Source organism: Oreochromis niloticus, linkage group LG18 (assembly GCF_001858045.2).
Source record: "Oreochromis niloticus isolate F11D_XX linkage group LG18, O_niloticus_UMD_NMBU, whole genome shotgun sequence".
In the NCBI taxonomy this organism is placed as follows: Eukaryota; Metazoa; Chordata; class Actinopteri; order Cichliformes; family Cichlidae; genus Oreochromis; species Oreochromis niloticus.
The window spans coordinates 15,233,681-15,258,390 of record NC_031982.2 but is presented as its reverse complement, the minus strand read 5'-3'; the positions used below and the strand labels follow the sequence as shown (position 1 = coordinate 15,258,390).

General features: G+C 42.3%; 1 protein-coding gene across 5 annotated transcripts in view; it reads left to right on the top strand.

The window, feature by feature from the left end:
• fgf12a (fibroblast growth factor 12a) overlaps positions 1-24,710 on the top strand; it is a 36,495-nt gene that overhangs the window by 3,845 nt on the left and 7,940 nt on the right. The window contains exons 1-4 of one of the 5 annotated variants that reach the window (XM_005476268.4): positions 3,266-3,930; positions 12,582-12,629; positions 15,440-15,550; positions 19,762-19,865. In XM_005476268.4, the coding sequence (XP_005476325.1) occupies positions 3,840-3,930; positions 12,582-12,629; positions 15,440-15,550; positions 19,762-19,865 (354 nt within the window). In that variant the 5' untranslated portion in view covers positions 3,266-3,839. Of the gene's footprint in view, positions 1-3,265; positions 3,931-6,711; positions 11,156-12,581; positions 12,630-15,439; positions 15,551-19,761; positions 19,866-24,710 lie in introns of those variants that run through there. The other 4 variants (XM_005476267.4, XM_003438160.5, XM_003438159.5 and 1 more) reach the window with 4 other exon arrangements.

Genomic DNA, 24,710 nt, shown 5'->3' with positions numbered 1-24,710 from the left:
ACAACTTATTTCTGATAAGACAACAATTTAAAATTGTCAAATGAAGACCCAGGTGTTTGATGCCTTAGCATGACCTTTGTACACCAAGTATTAAATAACTAAGTGGCTTTTTCATATGTTTTGAAATGTTTTTCTCATCCATCATGCCCCGCTGTGGGCAGCTCTGCTGCAAACACTTATAAACAACTGAGTCATCCTCGCAGTAATTTTAAACAGGGATTTGTTTGTTACACTAAACTCTGTACTTAAATGTAATATAGACACCTCTTAGTCATATTCAGATGTAAAGGGTTTTAAGCCTTTGGTTAATGTATTTAATAATTTATTTTTTAATGTCTTTGTTCTGTTATAATCAATGGTCATTCAATGCTAGGCCCTGTCTTTATTAAAGGATTCATATTTTTTAATAGAAATAAAGATGATCTAAAGCTGTAAAGCCCATGTGATTTGGTATTACTAAACTAAACCCAACTAAGATGCTAAATATCTCAAAAACCTATGAAGTAACGCACACAGACGCATTCTTGCGCTCATTTTCACCACTGCAGTGATATCTGCAGAAATTTGTTGAGTGGTACGGTGGAAGACAGCATCCAGTGGTTTCAGGGAAGGAGTGTTATGGCCACAGCTGGACTTGCTGTGATGTCTGCCTCCATGGGTGTGTCCTACCACCTGTCCTGCCATAGGTACTGCCCTTCTGCACAGCTGTTTCTACTCAGCAATTAGCCCCATGTACTTAAGGCCAGAGAGAGGAGAGCTCTGGTGCCAGAGATCCTCTTTGGTTTGCCACGTGTGAACTGTGTGTGTTCTGGATATTTACTCCTATGTTGTGGAGAGGAGCATGTTTTTGGTAGTTTACACTATTTAACTTGTGCTTTTGTTTAGTGACCAGTGTCTGTGCTGTGCTGTTTGTTTCTTTACTTGCCAGCAGCTTGCCATCTCTTTCAGTTTGATTATTTATAAAAATCTTTACTTTTTTTGCCTCCATGTCTTCATCAACCAGGACACTTTTTTGCACATCCCCTGGGCTTTTTAGGGGAGAAACGAGGAGAAACAAGCTCTGTTGTTTTATAAGAATCCTACTGAAGTAAACACTTCAACATGTGTTGTAGGACAATCCTGTTTACCTGGATTCTTTTAGTTTGTAAGGCTCGACTGTATCTTTGAGCTCTCCAATCAGTGCCTGGGTTGGATTGGGAACAAGTGAAATGTAAACAATGTACACATTTTCTCTTTTTGAAGCTTTAAAATTAAACTGAAAGCTCTGTAAACAACAGGTCTCATAATAATGCTAATGACAGTTTTACTACTGTCAGATTGATGATCGAGTGATTTAAACAAGTAAAGCAGACATCAAACCTGACAGAGCAAATTTCAGGGTGTGAAGTATCAAAACCTTTGGACATATTTACAGTAACGTCAATAAATGAATGGAATGATAACCAACTAAGCATAGCCGTAGCAGGGAACTGACTGTAAATAAACATATTAGGATTCCATAAAACCTTAGCATTTATGAGAGCTTATCATGAAAATCTCATGCTGTGTCAGAAACATGGTGCTATAACTCTTGTGTCATATTAACGAAACGGAACAGATCGGTGCTTATTTACTTAAATGTCTCCCATCATTAAGTGACTGACATTGTGATTGTTTTGTCCATTTTTAAATAAAATGGATGCTAATAAATGAAAATGTTCCACAATTTTGTCCCTGGGACAAACACATTAACACTAAAACTACATTTTTAATTAGTATGAGCCCAATAATAGATTTTGTTTGGATGCTAAAGTGTTGCCTTAACTACAGTGCGTTTTTGTCACTTCACGTTCCCTCTGCGCTATAGCCCCCGTTTCATCTCTATTCCTCCCCTCATACCTTCTTTGGCTCTTTAGCAACTGGCGATTGACTCTGCAGTGGTACAGTATAGTGAAAGCTGAATGTACAGTACAGCACCATCACCAAATCTGACTCTGGGTCTGATGCCAGCTCCCTGCACCCTCCACCCATTCTCTCTTTATTCCTCTCTGACCTTTCCTTATTTGCATGTGGATGCTGTTGTTGAGGCATTTTGCTGACCTATAACATCCTGTTATGTTTATTGTGTAGATTTTACATAGCGAGGGAATGTTCCCATGGTAGCTCTTATCATATATTTCATTGTCCTTGTGGTGCAAGGTCACATGAGCACAAGAAAGAGGTTTTGAAATATAGTAAAATGTTGCAGTATATACTGTAAAGTACTTTTTAGCAGTGTGCTGAATGCTACGGCAGAGATTGTCATAGTGTTCGTTTGGCTGACTGGTGACTTGGAAAAATAAAATAAAACCCAGCATCCTCTTTGATTTGTTTCGTCTTGTGCAAATCTATTATTAATGTTTTAGCAATTTGATTATCTACAGGCAACTCTCTTCTACTTGGATATGCTCGCTTTAATTTTAATGGTTTATGCTATGGCACCACCTGGTGTTGAAAATGGCACATAGCGCTCTAGTCATCATGGGTCAAAATGCATAATGAGATCGTGAACCTTCTCGTTTGGATAGTGAGTCATAATTGAAAACACATTTTAAGGTCATTAGAGCTTGAAGTGCACACGGTGAGTGTCATCTGGAGATATACTGTCATATAAAATATATGTAAAGGCTTTTTATAGAGTCACAACTCCACTGTCCAATATAGCAAGTGCCTAATTCAGTTCGGGACCGCATTTACGCCACACTGTGATGTTCCAACAAATCCTCATCCTGGAATTGACTTGCCCTGATTTAGCAGCTGACTTTTCACTTTCACACATTAACAAAAGACGCAGTGGGACTCCGAGATCTTCCACGCAAAGTGCTGTAGCGAAACCAAACCGGTTACTTCTATTGTTCTTGCTCCCGTTGTTTCTGCACACTGTTCCTGTTCCATTCAGGGGAAAAATGGGCACTTTTCACAAAACCGGCTCTGTCATGATCAGCTTAAAGCTTTTATCCTGATCTATATCAAATCCATATATGAAATTTAGCGAAATAATGAACGCACTGCTGCCGCACTTGGAAGGACACTTCGGTGGCCATTGTTGCCACTCGTTCTTTCATAACGCAGTGACTGAGCCATAAACTTTCTGCTACTATCACGCATCGCAAAACATCATTGACTTCAAAGCGATGGCCTGCAGCTGACGTAGAGTCTGCGTTGTCCGCTTCTTCCCGGTGATTTGTGAAAACGTAGAAGGGGGTAAAAAAAGAAAGAGGAAAACTACTGGCTCTCGGAGCCCAACATCTGTGCGGCCAAAGCTTCGGATCGTGCAGCCTTTGTCGCCTTTTAGCTGTCAGCTCCGCATTACCTCACTCGTGGCCGGCCTGCCACTTACCCCTGCAGTTTAACTTTGGCGTGCGCGCTCTCTCTCTTTCTCTCTCTTTCAATCTTCACTCTCTCTCCCCCTTCCCACCTCCTTTCCTGCTATTACGTCCGCTGCTGGTAAAGACGCGGAGGCAGGAGGAGGAGGGGGGTGTACAATTAAGAGCACATTGTAACGTCCTTGCGTTGCCTGCTGTGGCGGAAGAGGAGTGTGCCGTGAACGCGAATGACCGTCGGTGGACAAGAAGAGGAAAGACAGAGAGAGACGGGGTTAGAGAGAAGGGGAGAGCGAGAGAGGGGGAAATCACTCAAGATGCCTCGTTTTAGCGTAATTTGTCCTGCAGACTGTGCCCTTCCGGCGTTTTGAGGGGCTGCTGTGAGAGCCTGTAGAGAAAGGCTGGCTGGCTGGCTACGCTATGCTGCCTGACCCTGCTGTGTTGTGATAGCGTTGTCCGATTGTTTGGATTGAGGAAGGCTCCCATCAACCCAAATCAATGAGGATTCTGAGGCCATTCCTTCAGAAAGGAGCGCATATGCTGCAGTGTTTCTGTGGACAACGATCGAAGTCGACCACAATCACCAACGGTGAGAGACATAGCATTATAGCTGTCTTTGCTTTGCATGCTTTCTCTCTTGAGTGATAAAAGAAAAGGGAAAAAGGGAAAAGAAAGGGGGGATTTATAGAGAAGGGGAGGAGGGGATGAGTGGTTTCATTAAACACCAGAGTGAGTGTGAGTAACATCTTCCGAGTCTGCAGTGGAGGGAGGCTCTCCTTGTGCTCCCCGCGTCTGTCCCGAGTTTTCTGTGCAGTCTTCGGCCGTCGCGGATAGCTGCTGGCAGTCAGCTGTAAGTCGCACTACTCTGGAGAGGAGAGGGCTCCTGATACTGTACAAGCCCGTGCTATATTTGTTTCTAGTGGTGCAACTGAAGCGGGCCAAAAATGGATAATGCAGGGATCAAGTCATTAAAGTTCAGGGGCCTGGAGAAGCAGCGCTCCTTCAGGGCCCCAAACGACCAGCACCACGGATAGCGCCACAACAGAAGGGCTGCTGTTCCAGTCAGAGTTTTTTTTTTTCTTTTTTTGTTTATGCCAAGCCACATTGATTGATTGGTTGGTTGGTTGATTGCATTTTGTACAATGAGACCTCTTGGGGTTTAGTGGGATACAGTACAAACTCAGTTTAAAACTACTCAATTCCCTCTGCGCTTCACTGATACATGTTTTTGGTATGAGGTTAGGCCTAATTAAATTTGGGTCCCTCGAAGACCCCTCTGAAAGTCCCCAAAGTTCCAATCTAGCTTTAACTACTTTAAAAGATATGTATACAGCTTCTTCTTTTTTTTTTAAACGAAACCTGTGCAGCTTAGAATTTGTATATATAAAAAAAGACCACTTAAGCATACAAAACTGCAATGACATGCATAAGCACACACACAGCAACCACTTATCAGTCTTTGGCAACAAGCCGAAGATCCCTGCCATGTCCTCTAGTCATGTCTCAGGCAATTCACTGCAATGCTGCTGTTGTTCATTCATAACACAGTCCTACTGTCTCCATAGGCATGGAGAATTCCCCAGTATTGCCAGTGCAAACCAGAAGTTTTTTTGTTGCTGGGGAACAGATGCAACACCTCCTCTTGTCACTTGCAGTACGTAGGATCTCAGCTGGAGCAGTTTGGAAATTCAGGGCAGACAATTAGAAACTCCATTAAGCACAGTTGATTCCTCTGAGGTAGTTGGACCAAAAGCAGCATGCACCCTGGGATCTGTAGGATATGAAGCACTATCAGTCCTTATTCTGCATCTCTGCTCACTGTTAGATGAACCCTTTGACCTCAATCAAAACTTTATGAGTCAGCGCATGGGTGTTGACAGAAATGACTGCAAAGCATGACTGCATGGATTGAGTTAAGGATCTTTATAAGATCAAATTGCTTCAGATAAATAGTTTATATACACTTTGGTCTTTTTTCAATCATTTTGATTTTCTATATTTATATTATTATGGTTGTATGGTGGTATGGCTAATGGTAAAAAATGGTAAATGGCCTGTATTTGTATAGCGCTTTACTAGTCCCTAAGGACCTCAAAGCGCTTTACACAACCAGTCATCCACCCATTCACACACACATTCACACACACATAATGACCGGTCTGACAGTTTAATTTTCAATTACAGCTAAAATATAAGGGAAGTATGAGTTTTGAGTGATGCTGCCATGCTGGCAGCATTTTTTTCCCGATTTTCTCTCTGATAACTTCAGAATAACTCAAAAATATTGTCCATAGAAAGTGAAACAAAGCCATTTAATTGACTTAACTTTCTATACGAAGTTGCCGCAGTCTGCATTTTGCATGGCAATCTCACTGCATCATTCTCTCCTACAGTATGACCAGTACAAGATCATGGAAGCAACAAGGAGCACGAAGTGTTATACGCTTCATTTTTCAGGCGCAATGCCAAAATTCACCCCGTAGGGACTTCTGGTGAACTATGTGTGTGTGAGCAGGCTTAAATGTTTGCACCTGCTTTCCTTTGTAGTATCAGATTTGCACCTGGCTTTTGTGGTGTTAAAGTTTTGCCTCTCTGTCTCCAGTCTTGGAAGTGTGCAGCTTAGGGCTATGGTGTGAACAAAACAAACACACTTGGGTGTTGTAAACTACTGAAAACTACTGCATTAAATATGAACAGTTTATAATGTCACATAATAATGTCACAGCAGCCGATATATTGAAATAGGAGCGGTGGGTGGTAAAATATATCAGTAAGGGTTCCACGGCACAGTATACGGACACCAGATGTCAGGAGCACCTAGAGCCCCAGTATTGTGGTTAATGTGTGGCAGGTACAGGATACTGTGTGGTGGGTGTCATAGTAGCAACATTAACAGACCCAGTAGCACTTTATATTAGCCACTTGGTCAGTTTTCAGTAACTGATGAATATAACATCAGGTTTAGGTTTAGGTTAAAGTACTTTTTCTAATGTCAGTATATAATGTTTTGTAACATTAGGTTTAACACTCATAGCAAATGCTGCTATATATGTGTATATATACGTATATATATATACGTACATACACATATATACACACACACACACACACACACACACATATACATATATATATATACATATATATATATATCTATATACATATATATATATATATATATATATATATATATATATATATATATATATATATATATATACATATGTATGTATGGTAGAGGACGCACAAGAACATGATTGGATAAAGAGCTGACACACAGACATACAGCGATTCCTTCGTGTATTAGTTTCCAAGGCAGACGTCACGGTCAGTGGAAAGTTTATTAAAAGATTCAAGATTAATTTTAATCTTCAGCACAGTGTTGCACAACAAAATTGCAAATCTATGCTGCTCACAAATCAAAAACACTAAATAAATGCATTAATAATAGGGGTGGCACATGGGCGCAGTGGTTAGCACCCTTGCTTCAATGAAAAACATTCTAGGTTTGAATCCACTGCTGTGTTTTTTTGTGTTGACTTTGCATGGTTGCCCATGTGCCTTTGTGGGTTCTCTCTGGCCTCCTAAACAGTCCAAATACATGCTTGTTGATGAACTGGAGGTTCTAAATTGGACATATGTGTGAATGTGAGTGGTTGCCTGACTCTGTGTGTTAGCTAGGGAGACAATTGCTGGCCTGTTGCCCTGTGACAGCTGGGATAGGCTCCAGCCCCCCATGTAAACCTGAATTGGATGGTTTGGAAATTGATGGATGAATTAATAATCAAGTCTCAAACGGTATCAGTGAGGTCACAAATCAAGCAAAAGCATTTCTAAGACTGCTGATATGAGACATTTTTACACACCATCATCTTACTGTAATGCCTAGCCTCATGTGCAACAGGCTTTGCTGACCAACAACTTAGAAACAGGAAACCCTCTTAAACTTAGCGCTGCATTTCCTTTCCTCCCCAGCAATATACACACCATGTTTGCAGTAAACTGGATGATGACTTGACTAGAAATGTGAACACACACACGCACGCACACATGCGGATAAACACACATCACACATACAGACATGACTCGATTTATCGGAGCGAGATGCAGGAATCTAGACTTTGTCTCATATTTTGCTGCACTAGATGTAATTAAAATTAGAATCTGATTGTTTTGTTCAGCCGTACGGCTCGGGCTTTTATCTCCTTTTCACGTTGATTCATGTTGTTTATGTAGTAGAAGTGTTTAAGGAGCATTTTGAGTCACAGAATGTCTCATATTATCTCACGTTTCTACTCTGCGCTTCCCGAGGAGCTGGCATGAGCGTTTAGCAGACATTACGCTCTGACAACCAGTTCTAGCTATTGTGAGTCAACAGATCTGTGAGGTATCTCAAGGACACAGAGAAGTGACAAACTTCAGAGATAGGAAACAGTGAAAGTAGTTTCTCTCCAAAGTGGTTGTGGTCCATTTATTCTCCAGAAGGGGGCAGCAAACATACAAAAAAAAAAAGTTTCTCTGAACAAGCTGCACCTCTGGCAAGGCCACAGAGACTCTGGCTGTGGTTTATTTCTGTTCACTGAATTGATTCATCACAGTTAAATTTGTACATTTAATGAGAAAGTCTCACATAAAACACCTTTTTAAAAGATAAATGCTCCAAATGCATCCTCAGCATACTTGCTTTCGTTTTTGCCCTTAATGTTCATATTATTTAACCAAGAAAAAAAGAACATTTGACAATAATAACAAACTCACACAGTCTCTGTAACCATAACAGCCAATCTTCAGAGTCAAAATCACTTGAAATGACAAATGAAATCTGCAGTGTGTTTCATAACAGCAGTGTTTCACTGATTTTGGATGTATTGTTTCTGGAGTGAAGGGAACATTAATTGTCTCTGGTAGAAGGAGGAAGCCAAACAGATCCTCATTAGGGAATACTTTATCTTTCCCCGACAAAGACGTATGTCCATGTCTGTGGTGCTCACGAGCTCCCTCCCATTTCTGAGAAAACTCACTTTGTACTCGGAACCACAAGCTCTGTTTTTCCTTTCTTAGAAGCACGCAGTATATCATGTCCAAAGCGATGAATGTTGTATTGAGACTATTATTAATTTTTCTTTATACTGCAGTGTCAAATTAATATCTACCACTCACTGGCAACTCAATAGGAATACAAAAGGTTTTTGATTTAGAATCTGATTGAATCCAAGCCTCGGTTCCTAACTTTTTTTCTTGCCTATCTTAGTATGTAAGATTTTATCTGCCCTCCATCTCCCTTTCTCTCTCTATCAGTCTTTTCTCTCTCTCTCTTGCAGATACTTTAGAAAAATGCAAATGACTGACGCGGGTATCAGCACTTCACATTCACATTCCTTCATCCATTTTATCCAAATCTTACATAAAAGGGACAGACAATAGCAGGCAAAAGAAAATCTCTCTCCTTCTTTCGCTCGGTCTCTCCTCTTTCCTCGTGTTGCGGTCTCTACAGATTCAGTTTGGTGAGAGAATGTCAAACCAAGTCCTAGAAAAAGCCTCTAAATGTTTCATGCTCTTTCATCACGGGGATGCTGCTAAAGACACGCGTGTTTTTCCTAACACAGAATGCATCCGTGCTGTGCTGTGCTGTGTGTGTTCTCCTTAGCTATGCAACAAAAGGAATGAAACCAGAGGCACATAAACGTGATGTCCATCATGCCTGCAGGTTATTCTGGCTGGTGCGTTTTACATTGATTTACCTTTACTACTACAGTGGTCCTCGTCCTCTTAATTGTGCTGAAGACAGCTGCAGAGAAGCAATCAATTGGTTTGCAATTGTTCCTAGTCAGATGGAAACACATGCAGAATAGGCCTACAGGGTGCTCTCACGATGCTTTCACACGAACTGAGGGGGCAAGATGTGTTTGAAGGCAGTTCAAAGCTTTAGTCTCACAGTGTTATTTGTTGATTGTTGTCATTTTTGTTCATTGGGGCTGTACTTTCATTTCCATCACATGAATCCATCTGTTGTGTCACTGTGTGGATCTTCAGTTTTGCCTGCATGTGTGTGTTTCCTGCTCATACTCTGTGTGTCCGACCCTGTTGCGGTTGATCCTTTAAGCCAGACTTAACATGCTCTTTGCGTGGCCACTGTTTTCTTTACAAAATAAAATGTGTGCTCCTATCTCTTTGATAGGCCTATAAGCTGTGAGGGCAAGAATGCCGTGTAGTATAAGCCAAAGCTGATTAAGAATCAACTCTGTATGCAGTTTGCAGTTTCATGCAGCCTACTCACATTTTCAAACTGCTTTGCAACTTCGGATTTGAAGTGTAATTAAAAGAGACAATTGTGAGATGAGTCGCCCCAGTTTGAACGCGCACATAATCCAAAAGGACTCACGTGCACGCGCACCCATTTTTCAAAGGGAAGAAGAAGAAAAAACACCCAGCCCTTCCCCTTTTTTAAGTTTACATTTTGCAATACAAATTCCAATATTCGCAAATTTTCGAGATTGGGATCATTCATTTGTCCTGTGCAACTCCTGGGAATTACTAATACTAACCTCAATCACGTATGATTGCGTTAAAAGAGTTGGAGAGGGAGACAAGGGGTGAGAGAGACAGAGAGGGAGAGCGAGAGAGAGAGAGAGAGGGAGGTAGGGCGGGAGGGAGAGAGAGAGAAGCTGTGGACCGCCACCATTCACTCGCACATACACACACAGTATTCATTCGGGACTCGCTGGAAATAATGCTTAGGTCACTTTATTATTCGTGCGCTACAATGAAAAGCACTCCGGCGTGTGTTCGCCTCAACTAATTGTTGCTTTTCAGACGGGAATCACTCCCTGCAGGCTTAAATTACATCTCTGCAGCATCCTTGCAGAGTAGCCTCTGCTCGCCGATTCCATTTTTTTCCCCGACTGCATTTAAGCGGTGCCATCGACGGAACCGGAGACTGGTTCACAATCACGGGCTCCTGCACCGCATCCTGGACCGGCAGCGGACGATCTCTTTGAGCATGGAGTAAAAAGATCATTACGGGAAGAAAAAGTTAGTAGTCGTTCTCCACGCACGAGCAGTGCCCCTGGGTTCGGGTTTAATGCTTATCGAAAGGCGTCAGGAACCCAGAGGGTAGGCTGGTGTGCAGATGAGGAAAACGATGTCGTGCTCGTCAGCCGCGGCGCTGTTCACCTGGAATACCTGAAGCGCTCTCTCCTATGGCACGCAGCAGCATCAACTTAGAACACTGTTGCATGTTTTCATGTTTGATATCTGGGCCCCAGTGGCCTAACCCTTAGATATTTTATATAAGATCGGTTGCTGCTGATTGAAAAGCCCGAGTGTTGAAGCAAAACTCGCAGCAGCTGATCATATTTATATATATATATCTAAATATACTCTACTGTCCCCACAAGAGGATGCTGCCCGAAGCGCAATGATGCCCTGGACTCGAAGGATTTTCGTGATCAGTATGACATTTAGTTAAAAAAAAACAACAACAACTAAAAAACCAAACTCGTGGACCTAAGGACAGATTCGACGTTCTTATTTTTATTTCCGCCACACGCCAATTACCTACAGTGAGATCCGACATCTGCCGAAGTAGACTTTCCGTTTTCAGACTCGGTTCGGGGAGATGGCCGCGATCGCCAGCTCCCTGATCCGGCAGAAACGCCAGGCGAGGGAATCCAACAGCGACCGGGTCTCGACTTCGAAACGTCGCCCCAGCCCCAGCAAAGACCCCCGCTCTCTCTGCGAGAGGCATTTCTTGGGGGTCTTCAGCAAAGTCCGTTTCTGCAGCGGCAAGAAAAGACCCGTTCGGCGGCGACCAGGTCAGTGCCGTAGATTTTTCTTTTGTTCTTGTTGCTTTTTTATTTAAACTGATGTGTGTTACGTCTGTGTATGGAAGCGGTTTCCCCCAACCTCCCCCCACCACCACCACCACTCGCCACCCCGCCCCTCTTTGAAGCAGCAGAGGCATTATACTGCAGTCAAGGGCTTCAATCTGAACCGGAGGAGAAGGTAGATTTTCTCCGCGGTGCGAAAAAGAAAGAAAAAAAAAAGAATCCACCTGTTCCATGAGGTCTTCTTGTTGTCTGTCTATCCCACCGCAACCCTCCCCCACATACCGAGCGGGACCGGCCAGAATGCACGGTGGATGATCTACATGCCGTGACGTTACCAGTTTATGCATCGTGATAGTGCTCTGATCAGAATAATAAATTAACCCCTGAGCAAAAATTCTTTCCCGGCCAAAGCTCGAGCGGAATTTGACTCAAAAGCAATACAATAAATTTAAGCCTCTGATTTTTTTATTTTCCCCCCACACATAATCATCCCCAGCCCGACCCCCCCAATTACACAATTACACAATTGCAACTTGAATAGCTATATTGAAGAAAAAGAAGAAGAAGCCTGCTTTAAAATGGCCCAAATTCAATATTAATGCAGGTTGGGGGTAAGGAGCGGAGATAAGTTGCACTGCAGTGCACCAAGGCTCTTTTCAGATTAAATGTTTTAATGGTAAATGTTTTTTGCTTATTGCAGAGAGGGAGCTTTACTGCAGTGAAGGGAGGTATAGCCTTAGTGATTAAGAGCTGCCCTGGCTGTATTGATATACAAAGACTCAGGTGCTACAATTCACGTAAATTCACGTAACCTTGTCTCTCTCTCTTTTTTATTTAACAATTCGAAATGTTTCTGTCCTGGTGCACAGATAACAAGCCAAGAGTGCAAGTCACCTCCCCCTCCTCCCTGTCCAGATAGTTCTGGTTTGTGATGAGCGACAGTAAGATCCATTCAGTGTCCCAACAGACAGATGAGGAGTAAGACAGACGGGCAGTCAGGCATCAATATTTAAGGCAGAAAGGGAGAATAACGGAGACAGTCACCCAGCCAGCCAGCCAGCCAGCTTCAAAACCCTGTAGTCTTGCAGCTTCCACAGACAATCCAACCTCAGTGTCAAAACTGCAGCAAATTACTTGATTAAAAACATAACCAGACAGACAACAAAGCAGTCAGTCCTCCAGACACTAACGGGCAGGTAGGTAACTCCTTCCACATGGCCAGTCACGAAGCAGACAGACAGACAGGGAGGCAGACGGATGCTGTATGTCCTCTAATTGATTATCCATATATTTCCACTGATGTGTTGCCATATATTTGCTTATAAACAACCGATACACTGGAGAATTTTTGAATTCTGCCTGTTTAAAAGCCTGTTGTTTTTCCTTCTATCCCCCCCCCACACCTCGTAAGATGCACCCTCGAAACCTCCACAGGTGTCCCATAAGGGCTGCAGGCTAGGTCAGTAGCTCAGCCTCCATCCGTGTGTGCTGTGTTTCTTCTCGTCTCCACCCCATCTCGCGCCCATGTCGACTTCCCCCTCGGCCAGGGAGGGGTGGGGAGGGACAGAGGGGGGAGGGAGGGTGGGAGGGACCTGGGGCTTCAACACCTGTCTGACAGCCGGCGACCCTCTCCCTTGCTGACTTTCTTCTTCTCCCCCCCCTTTCATCTCTCCTTCCTGTGTGGCTTTCTTGGACTTTTAAAGCTTCATTTCTGACCTGTTTCTAGCTAAAACTCTCCTATAGCCAGCCGTCTGTTGCTCCTCTGTCTCCTCTCCCTGCCTCTTCTCATTTCGTTTCTGCCCCATTCTCTTTGTCAGTCAGTGTCGGATCAGTCTCTATCCTCGCTCCCCGTCTTGTGTCTGTACTACTGTGTAAATGTTCTAGAGGTTTTTTTCTTTTAGTTGTAGTGTATATTGGTGTATATGGATATGATGTGTACCTCCCTGTGAAGCGTTATAGAACAGGTGATCATTCACCATTTCATGGTCATGACGCCATTTGTCAACGTACCTAAATGTTTTTGTCCTTCTGTATTGGTATGAAGTAAATCTGTTGATGTTCTAGTGGCCCGTGCACTCACAGGGTGGCCTTAAGCTTGTTGCAGCTGAAAGACGCACAAACACAGGTTGGAAACACTGGAGTTTATCTGGAAGTCTGTTCATGCCTGCACACACACATGCACGCACACACACACACACACACATGCTGGCTCTGTAAATGATTGGAAGCGATGAGGCGTTGGCAGTTGCTCAGGCCTGTGCTGAGGCCTTAATTCATGGAAGTGTCTTTATCACATGTGATTTAATGATGTGGCCACTCCCATGTGCTTTCACACACACACACAAACACGCACGCACACACACACACACACACACACACACACACACACAGTACATACCACATTCTCCCATGATGGATGATGAAGGGCCAGTCCCAGGAATTGATGCTGCTAACCCACAGGTAGGTGAGATGGGGGAGTGACAGTTAGGATGATGTACAGAGGAACGGACAGCAATTCACGCTCGCTGGGGAGTCTTTCTGCGAGCCCTCTTCTCCACATTTTGTCTTCTGAAAAATAAACATAACTAGAGTTTATGCAACAGTAATTATTGCAGTGATCAGCTTTCAAGTAAGGACCTTAACATCTGTCAGTGCTTTTTGAAGTCTGATCAAAAACCATCCTTCTGTCCTGATACCAAGCTTGAAAAATGTTCCTTCGGTTGGACTAAAATGAATTGCACATCCTCCAAGAATTTTTATGACCTTGGCGGACAGTCAGGCTTCTTTATTCCACTCACATGCACTATTTATCAGAATGTTTGTGCCTGCAAAGCAAGGATTTCATTAAATGAATGTTTATTTAGGTGCACAAGGAGAAACTAAGTGCCAATTAAATTGTGACAAAACGCATAATTTGTTCCTTTTGTGAGACAGACTGAGCTGAGGATTAGTCATATTTAGTATCTATTTGTTTTTCCCAGACTTTACACAAAACAGCGCATTACTGTGCAGCTGTAGAGTAGTATTACTCACGATGAGCCTCAAGAAAACCATGACTGTATATATACTCATTACATGATCATATCTTTTATTTTACCTGCTTTAAAAATTGTTTTATTGACTTAATCATCAGGATATAATGATGTCATCTGACTTGGACTTCCTGCTTTTGCACAAAATCAAACAAGAGAAGCACTTTTTTTTTTCTCAGATAAAAACTGCTTTCCACACATCTGCTTTTCCTCGGCATTGCCGGAGGCTGAGAGGCTTTTTTTTGCCCTCAGCTAATCCTCGCTTCCACCTGCTACCCCTGAAGAGAGGAGCACTTTGAGCAGCACTTTGGCCACGCGCCAGAAGTCATACCCTCCAAAGTTGGAGGTCGATACAGGGTTATCTTACTGGGAAACAAAAAAATAAAATAAAATAAAACCTCCCCCAGAACTTCCTTTCTGTTTCCTTTCAGGAAATAAATAACAAGGAAATCATTTGGAGCGCAGCATAGAAATATGCCTGTTCAAAAGAGTGATTTCATAAAAAATGTCAGTCATATTGTTCCTAAAATGCATGGTTGCTTCATACCAAAGAAAGTACTGGCATGTCAGTGTGCATTAAATGTGATTTTAAAAGGGGTTTGAAAGGTAAACCACTGTGGGAACGTAACAATATTATTATTGGTTTTCTGTTAAAGGGTTGTCCTTGTAAAGGCTTTCCTGTCAAACAGCTACTTAACCTTTTATGGGCTCATGTGCTGCATCAGGTGATTCACAGCAAATTGTCCTTTATAGTGTTATTGATATTAGTGATGTAATATATATATTATTGACAATGTTAAATGTGTAGTGCTTTTTGTGGGCAATTGTGGAAGCTGGATTGTGCCACAATAAGAGTTCCTTTAAAATGGATTATAAATAAAGTGAACAGTGAACCATCGTTAACCTTATAGAGACTTTAAATATGACAAAAGAAATAAACTGTAAATGTTTTTAAGTAGAGTAAGTCTATAATTGTTCTGCTGATACGCTCCATCCTCCACAGCCAGCTTTTAATTAATCATGCACTACATTTTATGATTGTGAAACACTTCTTTTGGATTATTTTTTTTTCTGAGCGTTAGCTGAAAGCAGAGGTATCGGCTAAATTGTGCTTTTTGTTCACCATTATGAGACTGTTGTTCTGACATATTCTTGGTGGGGACGGGGCTGTGGCCGACGGGGGTGTTGTATGTGTGTGTGCGTGTTACGTGTGTGTGTGTGTGTGTGCACGTTCCAGAGCCACAGCTGAAAGGCATCGTGACACGACTGTTCAGCCAGCAGGGCTTCTACCTGCAGATGCAGCCGGATGGAACCATCGACGGCAGCAAGGACGAGAACAGCGACAACAGTGAGTGGAGCATTTTGGAAGCCACAGCTTCCAGCGTAAAACATTTAATTGCCACGAGTCGGTTAGATTGCTGCGTTTATACGCTTTAGCATTTTTAATTCTTACATAACTCGTGCTATTTGGGTGACCTAAAGCACTCTAAAATTAATTTATGACACCCTCACTAAATTGGATTAGCTTGATAAAAAAAAAGATTTTAAAGGCAAAAAATACCCCAGAGCCGAATGCCCTCTTTTCTGCATATGATTATGTAATAATATGCATATAAATGTGCCAAAATCTGCTCAAATGTTTTATGTATTCCAAGCCTGTCTTCTCAAAAATGACATAGTCTCTAAATATAATATTTATCTGGTAACATTAATTTGCTATAGTAAAAACAATTCTGGTATCCCCACCAGGTCTGTACTAGGTAAACCATTTCTACTGTGTACACTTCATGATTGAAACTGTCACATTGTTTTGATTGATACAGCTCCAAAGCACGTGTGACCATCACATCAAAATTTCCTTCCTGGAAAAACCCATTGCTAGAACTGGTTGTAGGCCAGCTTCACTCCATGCCACAAGAACCTCCCCTGCAATATTTCACTGCAATCGACTTTCCATAGTGAACTACCAGTGAATAAATAGTCTCTGGGGTATACCCCATCCACCTCCACAAGAACAGAAAGGAGGGCAAAATCAGCCGTATCTGTAGAGAGTCTCTTATATTAAAACTTGTAGCTTTTTGTTAAGAGTTTCCTGTAAAGGATCAAGGAAGAGACAGCACATATGTCAGGGGGGAACAACCGTCAAAGCTATAATGATGACACTCCCAGTCTGGAGTGAGGCCAAAACAGGAAACCAACCATGACTTTTCTTCCCTAAAACATCCTGCCTTACTTACAGAAAACCGCAGCCACAGCTGCTGGACCAGGGCAGTTATGTGCTGAAATGAATGCTTCACTCCTCTATTGTTGTTGCTGTATATTTTAAGAGGAGATAGATCTTTAATGAGAACCACTTAGAGCATAAAGTGAGGGTCTTCAGGACAAAATGGATTACTGCATAAGGGGGGTGGGAAGGAAAGTGAGAAACATCCACATATAATGCATTTCATGTGTTTAGCTTGAGCAAACAGCTGTTTTTTTTAAGGTTTCCATTGTGTCTAAAAGGTTTTAGCTGGTTGAGGTTTTAGCTGCATGTGAGGATTTCCCCACCTTTAGGTAATCCTCTAGTTAAGCAGTCCCCCTGGCCCAGGGATGGAGGAATGCAGTGAATAATTCAGCCACAGCAAACTAAAAATACCACCTTCTCCGTTTGTACCCAATGAATAATTCTCTATATTAGATGCCTCAAGCATACAGACTGTCTAAAGTAAGACACACAGAGGGAAGAGGCGAGCAGGAGGTGCCGCTAGAGGAATTCAAAGTGTAGAATAGAGCAGAAGATGGAGACAGTAAGAGGAAGAGAAAGGGGAAGAATAATCGCTGTCAGAAAAAGAGAAAGGAGATTTTGTATTCAGGTCTTGCACTGAGCCATTGATCTCTTAGCTGGATTATTAGAATAATAGATTATCCTCCACCCTTCAACTACGACATCCACTGACCCGCCTCATCCACAGCTTTAGCTGATAGAATACAGCAATTTATTTTCAGGGGGTGCTTCAGTGGAACCGATGGTAGTGAGGAGCATGATGCCACCTGAATAATAGCAGTGACCTGTGCCCAGAGTGCACTTGGTTTCCATTTTCATTTTTATCAATTGCTTCATTTCAGTGCGGAACGGGAAGCGGTGAGACAAGGACACCGCTGAACAGGAAACAGTTTCAGTGACAAAATGGAGGAAAATGATGATGAAAAATGAGAAAGTAATGGAATTTCTTCTTTAATCATGCCTCTCTCATTTTTAAATAGCTCGATTTTATTATGGGTTTGGCAAATTGTGAAAAGTGCTCGACTGAGTACATCACAAAGTTGCTGCCTTCAGGCTCAATATACAGTTACAAGTATGGAAAATTGCTTTAGTGGTAAGCATGACTGGCTGGAAGCTGCACGCTTAACTAACAGCGAGGGCTTAGGAACACCGTTCAATTAATTACCATCCATGTTCAAATTTGAACAGTTATTAATTTGATTGTCACCAGTTGATCGCCTACAGTAATTATCTGCACACTCTGAAGCTCTAGAAAGATACTGCTGGTTATGAGACACCTGCGGTTTCAGGCAGTCACGCTTCATCTATCTCTGATGCTCCGGGTTTGATGGATGGAATGAGGATAGACTTCCTTATTACATGAAGACCCATACGCTAATTTCAAGTGCTTTCAGTTTCCAGCTGGAGTGTGGAGAAAAAAAATAAGCTCTATATAATTGCAGATGTGACAGTGTATACCTGGATTTCTCTCTGGATTTGGAGATATGCCCTTGGCATTTGAAATTTGGCTAAGTTTCTTTCTGAAACTTTTCCTGCAGGGTTTATTTCCTGCTGTGCTAGTATTCCTCACATGAAATTCACTTGCCTGAGTCTACCCGCTGCAGGATTTCTTGTAGTCGATTACTGCTCTTCTGGAAGACTTGGCATTTTGAGGATTTTGCTTTATTGAGTTGTTTGAACCTATTTTGTCTGGCCCTTTGACGATAACAGATCCCTGGAAAATCGCTTAACTCTTCCAGTCCCGGCCTCTCTTTTCTCAGTGAGAGATAGGATTGAGGTGATTAAGGAGGAGGAATCAGCGTGAGAATAGTCATCAGGTAGTTATGGAATCAATCAAATGCTGGTGCTGGGGGTGGGGGGCGAGGCATTTAGATGATAACTGAATGACAGCTTCTGTCAGCTCTCAAATTTTTTGGCAGGCAAATGAGAGCAGGGATTGCGGATCGTAATTATAACATAATAGTGTAGTAGTGGGCCATATTTTATATCTCTTTTCCTCCCACTATTCAAGCAAGGCCGAACTGTTGATGGTGCCTCTGACAGACACTGCCAGACATCGACGAGACAAACGCAGCAGCCATGAAAGGCTAATGGAAAGAGGAGTGAGGGAGCATACGGAGGAGGTAAAGAAATGACAGAATAAGAAGCAGGGAACAGATGGAAAAAGAGCTGAGAAGTCTTAGAAAATGAAACTGAAGGGGCTGAAGTACCCATTCTGTCTGGCCTCAAGGGTATATGTCCCTGCATAGCGGCCAGCAGGTATCACGCGCACCACTGGCCCGAGGTCAGGTTTAAACCATTGGCAGCACGTCGATATTTATTGAGTGAAATTGAATCTGTTCAGAGGACAGACCTGTGTTGGCCCGATGCCTTTTTTTCCTGCCTGCCAGCCTTTTCTGGTAGTCCCCATTGACACTTGCAGAACAATCACTCCAACATCGTGGGGAGTTCACAGTACGCAAAGCATGCCCTCACGCCCTCACCAAACCAACGCCCTTGACAATCATGGTTCAGTCCGCTCAGGAGATTCAGTAGCATTTGCCTGCAGCAGTTTAGTGATTGATGGGATCTTAAATCAAAACACAATTTCGGTTGTTTGCCATCACAGATTTAGGTCTGCGCTGTTTTATTGACGCTCGTCTCACTGCTTTAAAGATTACGCCGCATACTTTTCAGGTATGGATCAGCGTTCAGTAATCACAGAGTCAAAAGCAGGTTTTCAGATTGCAGTGGAATATGATCAAAATGAACACTGATGACTTAAAACCTGAACATTTGTGCCTGGACATACTAGCTGCACTCATAGTAGGCCTCATTTCTACCGGTATGGCAGCTTATCAATTCCTTTCTGACTGGCAGTGCCAGTTACAGTTTCTCATATTGGAGCTGTTGCAACCAGAGTCACATATGTGTGCATAAATAGTGCATAATTGCTTTCATTTTGCAAAATCTAAGCCATCCAGGAGACTTTAATTCAACTAGATGCACAAAGCATCACAGGATGCTTTGTGAGTCTTTGTGCAGTTACCTCAGTTAGATGTCATTAAAAAAGTTTTGGATTCCTGCTTTAATGCGTCACTGTGCATCAGATGCATCAGAGTTCCCTTTGTCTATGTCCTGCACTGTTCACTTTTCTGCTGACAGATAGCCAAAGAACAGATCAGAGGGTGTTGTGTCTACAAGAGTTAAGTGAAAACTCAATTGTCCTATTCTGTCCTTTGTGTCTGATGTCTCTCTTTCGTCTCTGCCTCTTTGTAACTGTCTGTCTCTCCTCCACTCTGTCTGCTCTGCAGCCCTGTTTAATCTTATTCCTGTGGGTCTGAGAGTGGTGGCCATCCAGGGGGTGAAGAGTGGCTTTTACATTGCCATGAATGGCGAGGGCATGCTCTACAGCTCGGTAAGACACGACTCCTCGCTCCAGTCACGCCGCCATGTCGCGCATGTTGAGCGGTGCCAGCATGCGTATTTCTTCATTAACACGTGTTGTGTTTTGTTCTGTTTGTTGTCTGTTTTAATATCCCACTGCTGCGAAGACTCAGCCCTTCCAATCCCTTTCATCTCTGCTAAATTTAAGAGCTCTTCAGATGTGCCTTTGTGTTGCTGTGCCGCACTTATCCCTCCCAACCCCTCCCCATCCTTTGTTGCACCTCACATGCTTTGCATTTAATTTGATATTAAGTTCACTGCTCAGTGAAGTGCTCTCCGTTTGTTTTGCATGAGAAAAAAAATGTAGAGTAATCTCAACATATTAACAGAAAGACTCTGGGGTAAACGTTACAAACGTAAATGTGTAGAAAATATGCACGAGGGGTGGGGGGGTCTCCAGCCAAAAGACTTGGCTGCTGCATTGAAGATCAAGACATGCATGTCTTAGGAAAATGAGCTGCAGAGGGAGCGTGTTTGTAAGACAGCGAGAAAGAACTGCAATACATATCCCAGTTGGAATGGTTATATAACCTCTAGTCTTAGCATAGGATAGTGTTACTGAAGAAAGAAGCCGATGGGAGGGCTGCATCACTCCCAAACCTCTGCTGAGGGACTTGGCGATTGCTGTGTGATTGCCAGACAGCCATGATAAATGACTGGCGAGAGCTGGAATTCACAGACTGCCCATCAAACTTTTTCTCTCTTAAAATACTCATAAAATACTTGAAGGACACAGTGAAGCCCGTGTCTGCTAACTTGCAGCTTACATTTATTGATAAGGGCACCGCTTTACTGTTAGGGGGACAAGGGGAAAAGTTTGAATTGAAAAGATGAATGGTGGATGCGATGTCTTTTTTTTTTTTGGTTGTTTGTTTTTTTAAATGTGCACTTGAATAACTGAAAAATCTGCTCAATTTATTGTCGTTATTTCAGAATGACAAGCAGTTTTTACTCAGTACAACTTGAACACAACTCCGTGCCTAGACAGATGTATGAGGCACTCACAAGTTCAGAGAAGGACATACAGTAAATGCGCATGGTTTTATGACTCATCCAGTAGACAGATCCATTCATAACCAAAGGCTCATAAACAAGTGCACATCTCTCAGTCCTACTATGAAGCTTATAATAATCCTCCTCCCACCTATCTATGTCTAATTAAAGTTTAATCCTGCCCAGACAGCAATCTTTTAATTTATCAAAGTGACTCAAGTTGGGGATGCTGGATGACCCCCACACAAACCCGCTCTTTATGAAATCATCATTTGTGTCAGAGTACTTTATTATTATTAATTACAAACCATTTAGTACTTCGGTGTCAAGTGGCAGCTTTTGGTGTAACAAACATTTGTCTTTACTTATCATCATTTTTATCATCATTTTATCCACATTTTTTGGGGGGGGATGCAGGATCAACTCTTTGAGTCTTCTAAAACAGCCAGAGTGATTTTTAATTAGAGGGCAAGATGTTTCTGCTGCAACAGTCGAAGGACCGTTTTAATCAAAGCCACAAACTAAATGCATTTTCTAGCCATGTGGAAGGGCTCCGGTTCCTCAGATGTGAAGCATGGAAGGTTAACATTGGTAAGGAAATCACTTGGAGTGCCTATAAGCCTTGGAAGGGCTCATAAAAAGATTAAATTAACATGCAAACTACAGGATAAAAGCAAATATAGCCTCTGTTGTTTACCAGTACAGGTTATGTATGCAGATAAATAATAAAGTGTTGCAGGAATACCATCATGGGGAGCATTTCTGTTCTTTATTCATACATTTATGAGAGCTCTCTTGATGCAATCACGGCCATAAAGTAAGTCCTTCACATTCATTCCTCATTCTTAGTCACATTTACTTTTATTATTATTTGTCTGGGTCTTTATTGTTTTTCCCAGCCATCCTCGCTTATTCACTCTTGCTCCCGTCCTCCTGTCCTCTCTAAGATGAGCCTTCCATTTTACTATTTTGACTCCACCAACTATAAAGTTTGTCACTGGTTGTTTTGTCGTCTTGTTTTGCTTTCCTTACATCTGAGAGCAGAGATACATAGCTCTCTCCCGTGGCCCCCCTTGGGAGATAATTACCGAGGGATATCCTCCTACTTCTCTAACACTGCCTCCCTTTTACTTTTTTCCTTCCTTCTTCTTTGCGCTGTCTTGTTAGTGAGAGAACGCGACATCCCTTTCTTCTGTTGTTGTTTGAGATGCTTCTGAGAAATTGCGCTGCACCCTTGAGGACCTTTTCTGTCAGTCTTTTATCTAGGTGTCAGGTATCATTTTTTTTAGTACTATCACTGCTGATCAGTTAAGTCGTTACATGTATGCTGCCTGGCTTTTCTTGCTTGCAGAGCTCGCTGATGAGGATTGGAAGCTGATGTAGCTGAGGGTGAGCTGGGTGATGGTGCTTATGTGGAGTGTTTAGTGATAAAGTGCGTGGGGGCTGAACATCTACAATGAAGAGTTCCCTTCCATTATTTATAACACTCAATATGACCTACTTTGCTGCACAACAGTAACCACTGCTACCGTCTACAGTATCTATCTATCTATGTATGTTGATTTATGTTGCAAAAAAAAAATTGTAAATCGTTTTGTTTTTAGATAAATGGCTCAATAGAAAATTGATGAAGGTTTGGTAGTTTTTCATTCTACTTGATTACTTTATGAGCTAAATTGGTGCTTCTGTGTGTGCAAACAATGTAGCTGTGCATGGTGTTGAGTCTATGCTAATGCCGTGTACAGCATGCTGTCAGTGCTCTGTAGAGAACAAAACTGACCCCCCCCCCCCCAAAAGTAAAAATGTAGGAGAAGCTTCTTCTGTATGACTTGTGGACCATTGGTGTGAGTTTGTGATTTAATTGCAGACATTAATCAAACACGTCATCTGTGGAGAAAATTGAGAAAGGACAAAAAATAACACCTTGCTCCAAAGTGACTGACTCCAGAGCCAGACAGAGGAAAAAAAAAAAAGATAAGCATGGAGGGAGGGAAAATTAGAAAAAGTGAGAAAGAGAGTTTTCAGTTTAAGTAACGTCTAGACAATCCCAGACCTAAATCTCTCCAAGAATAATAATAAGCTCCCCGGGAGTTCCATGGCAGCGCTGGGATTGTCACAGGGCCCAGATCTCTTAGATACACCAGTGTCTCAGGCCCATGTTTAAATTGAGGTCTTCGCCGTATCCTCCGCATCTTTATCCAAATTCAAAAGATGCCTGTCGGCAGCTGCTCCTTAAAGCAGAGCCAGAGAGTTGCCTCCCTCCTGTGATGGAGCCAGCAGCTGATTTGGATTCAGGATGCGTTCAGCTCAGTTCTTTTGGCAACCCAGTTTCATATCCATTACATCTTGTTCTCCTTCTTCGAGTTTCATTTTACATTCCATACATTGGCACTCACACCTTTCATAAGCCCCAAACACACACGTTACCTCACACTTATCTGGATGGAGGTGCAGAACCACCAGACACGGTGATGGGTATGAGGTTGTTTTGCTGGTTTTGCAGCTGGTTTAAAAGTTAAGATAACCCAAAATCTAGACAAACATGATGTGAGTAACACTATCATGTCCAAAAAATCACAGATGATGTGAAAATAGCAGCATTGGTCTTTAAGGTTCTCTGTGGAGTTTTTGAAGATTTCAGCGATAGAGAGGGGTTTTTTTTAAAATTTATTTTTCTATGATTTTCTATGAGAAGGTCACCATTTGGTTATTCTGAGGTAACACAAAAGCACATATTTAAAACTTTTTCAAAGGTTGTTGGCCGTCTTTTGCTCAATTCTCTGTCAAGGTGATCCCACATTGCTTCAGGAATGTTGAAGTCCAGCTTCCGGGCCTCCTTTCTATTCATTTATGCTTTTACTGTATTGGCAGTGTGTTTGGGATCATTGTTTAAAACTAAAGCAGTTTCCAATCAGATTCTTTTCAGATGGTGTTGCATTGTCGGTCAAAATTTGACAGCTCTTTTCTGTGTTTATAATTCCACCAATTTTAACAAGCACCACCCAAAACCGCAGATCACAGATTGGCTGTAGACACTCACTGGTGTACTTCTCTTTTGACCTTCTCCATACATATTGATGCCGATTTGACATACCTTAGCCTTTTGTTACTGTTTCAATTCAATTCAATTCAATTCAATTTTATTTATATAGCGCCAAATCACAACAAAAGTCGCCTCAAGGCGCTTTATATTGTACAGTAGATCGCACAATAATAAATACAGAGAAAAACCCAACAATCATATGACCCCCTATGAGCAAGCACTTTGGCAACAGTGGGAAGGAAAAACTCCCTTTTAACAGGAAGAAACCTCCAGCAGAACCAGGCTCAGGGAGGGGCGGGGCCATCTGTTGGGGTTGGGGTGAAAGAAGGAAAACAGGATGAAAGACATGCTGTGGAAGAGAGACAGAGATTAATAACAGATATGATTCGATGCAGAGAGGTCTATTAACACATAGTGAGTGAGAAAGGTGACTGGAAAGGAAAAACTCAATGCATCATGGGAATCCCCGGCAGCCTACGTCTATTGCAGCATAACTAAGGGAGGATTCAGGGTCACCTGGTCCAGCCCCAACTGTATGCTTTAGCAAAAAGGAAAGTTTTAAGCCTAATCTTGGAAGTAGAGATAGTGTCTGTCTCCCGAATCCAAACTGGAAGCTGGTTCCACAGAAGAGGGGCCTGAAAACTGAAGGCTCTCCCTCCCATTCTACTTTTAAATACTCTAGGAACAACAAGTAGGCCTGCAGAGCGAGAGCGAAGTGCTCTAATAGGGTGATATGGCACTACAAGGTCATTAAGATAAGATGGGGCCTGATTATTTAAG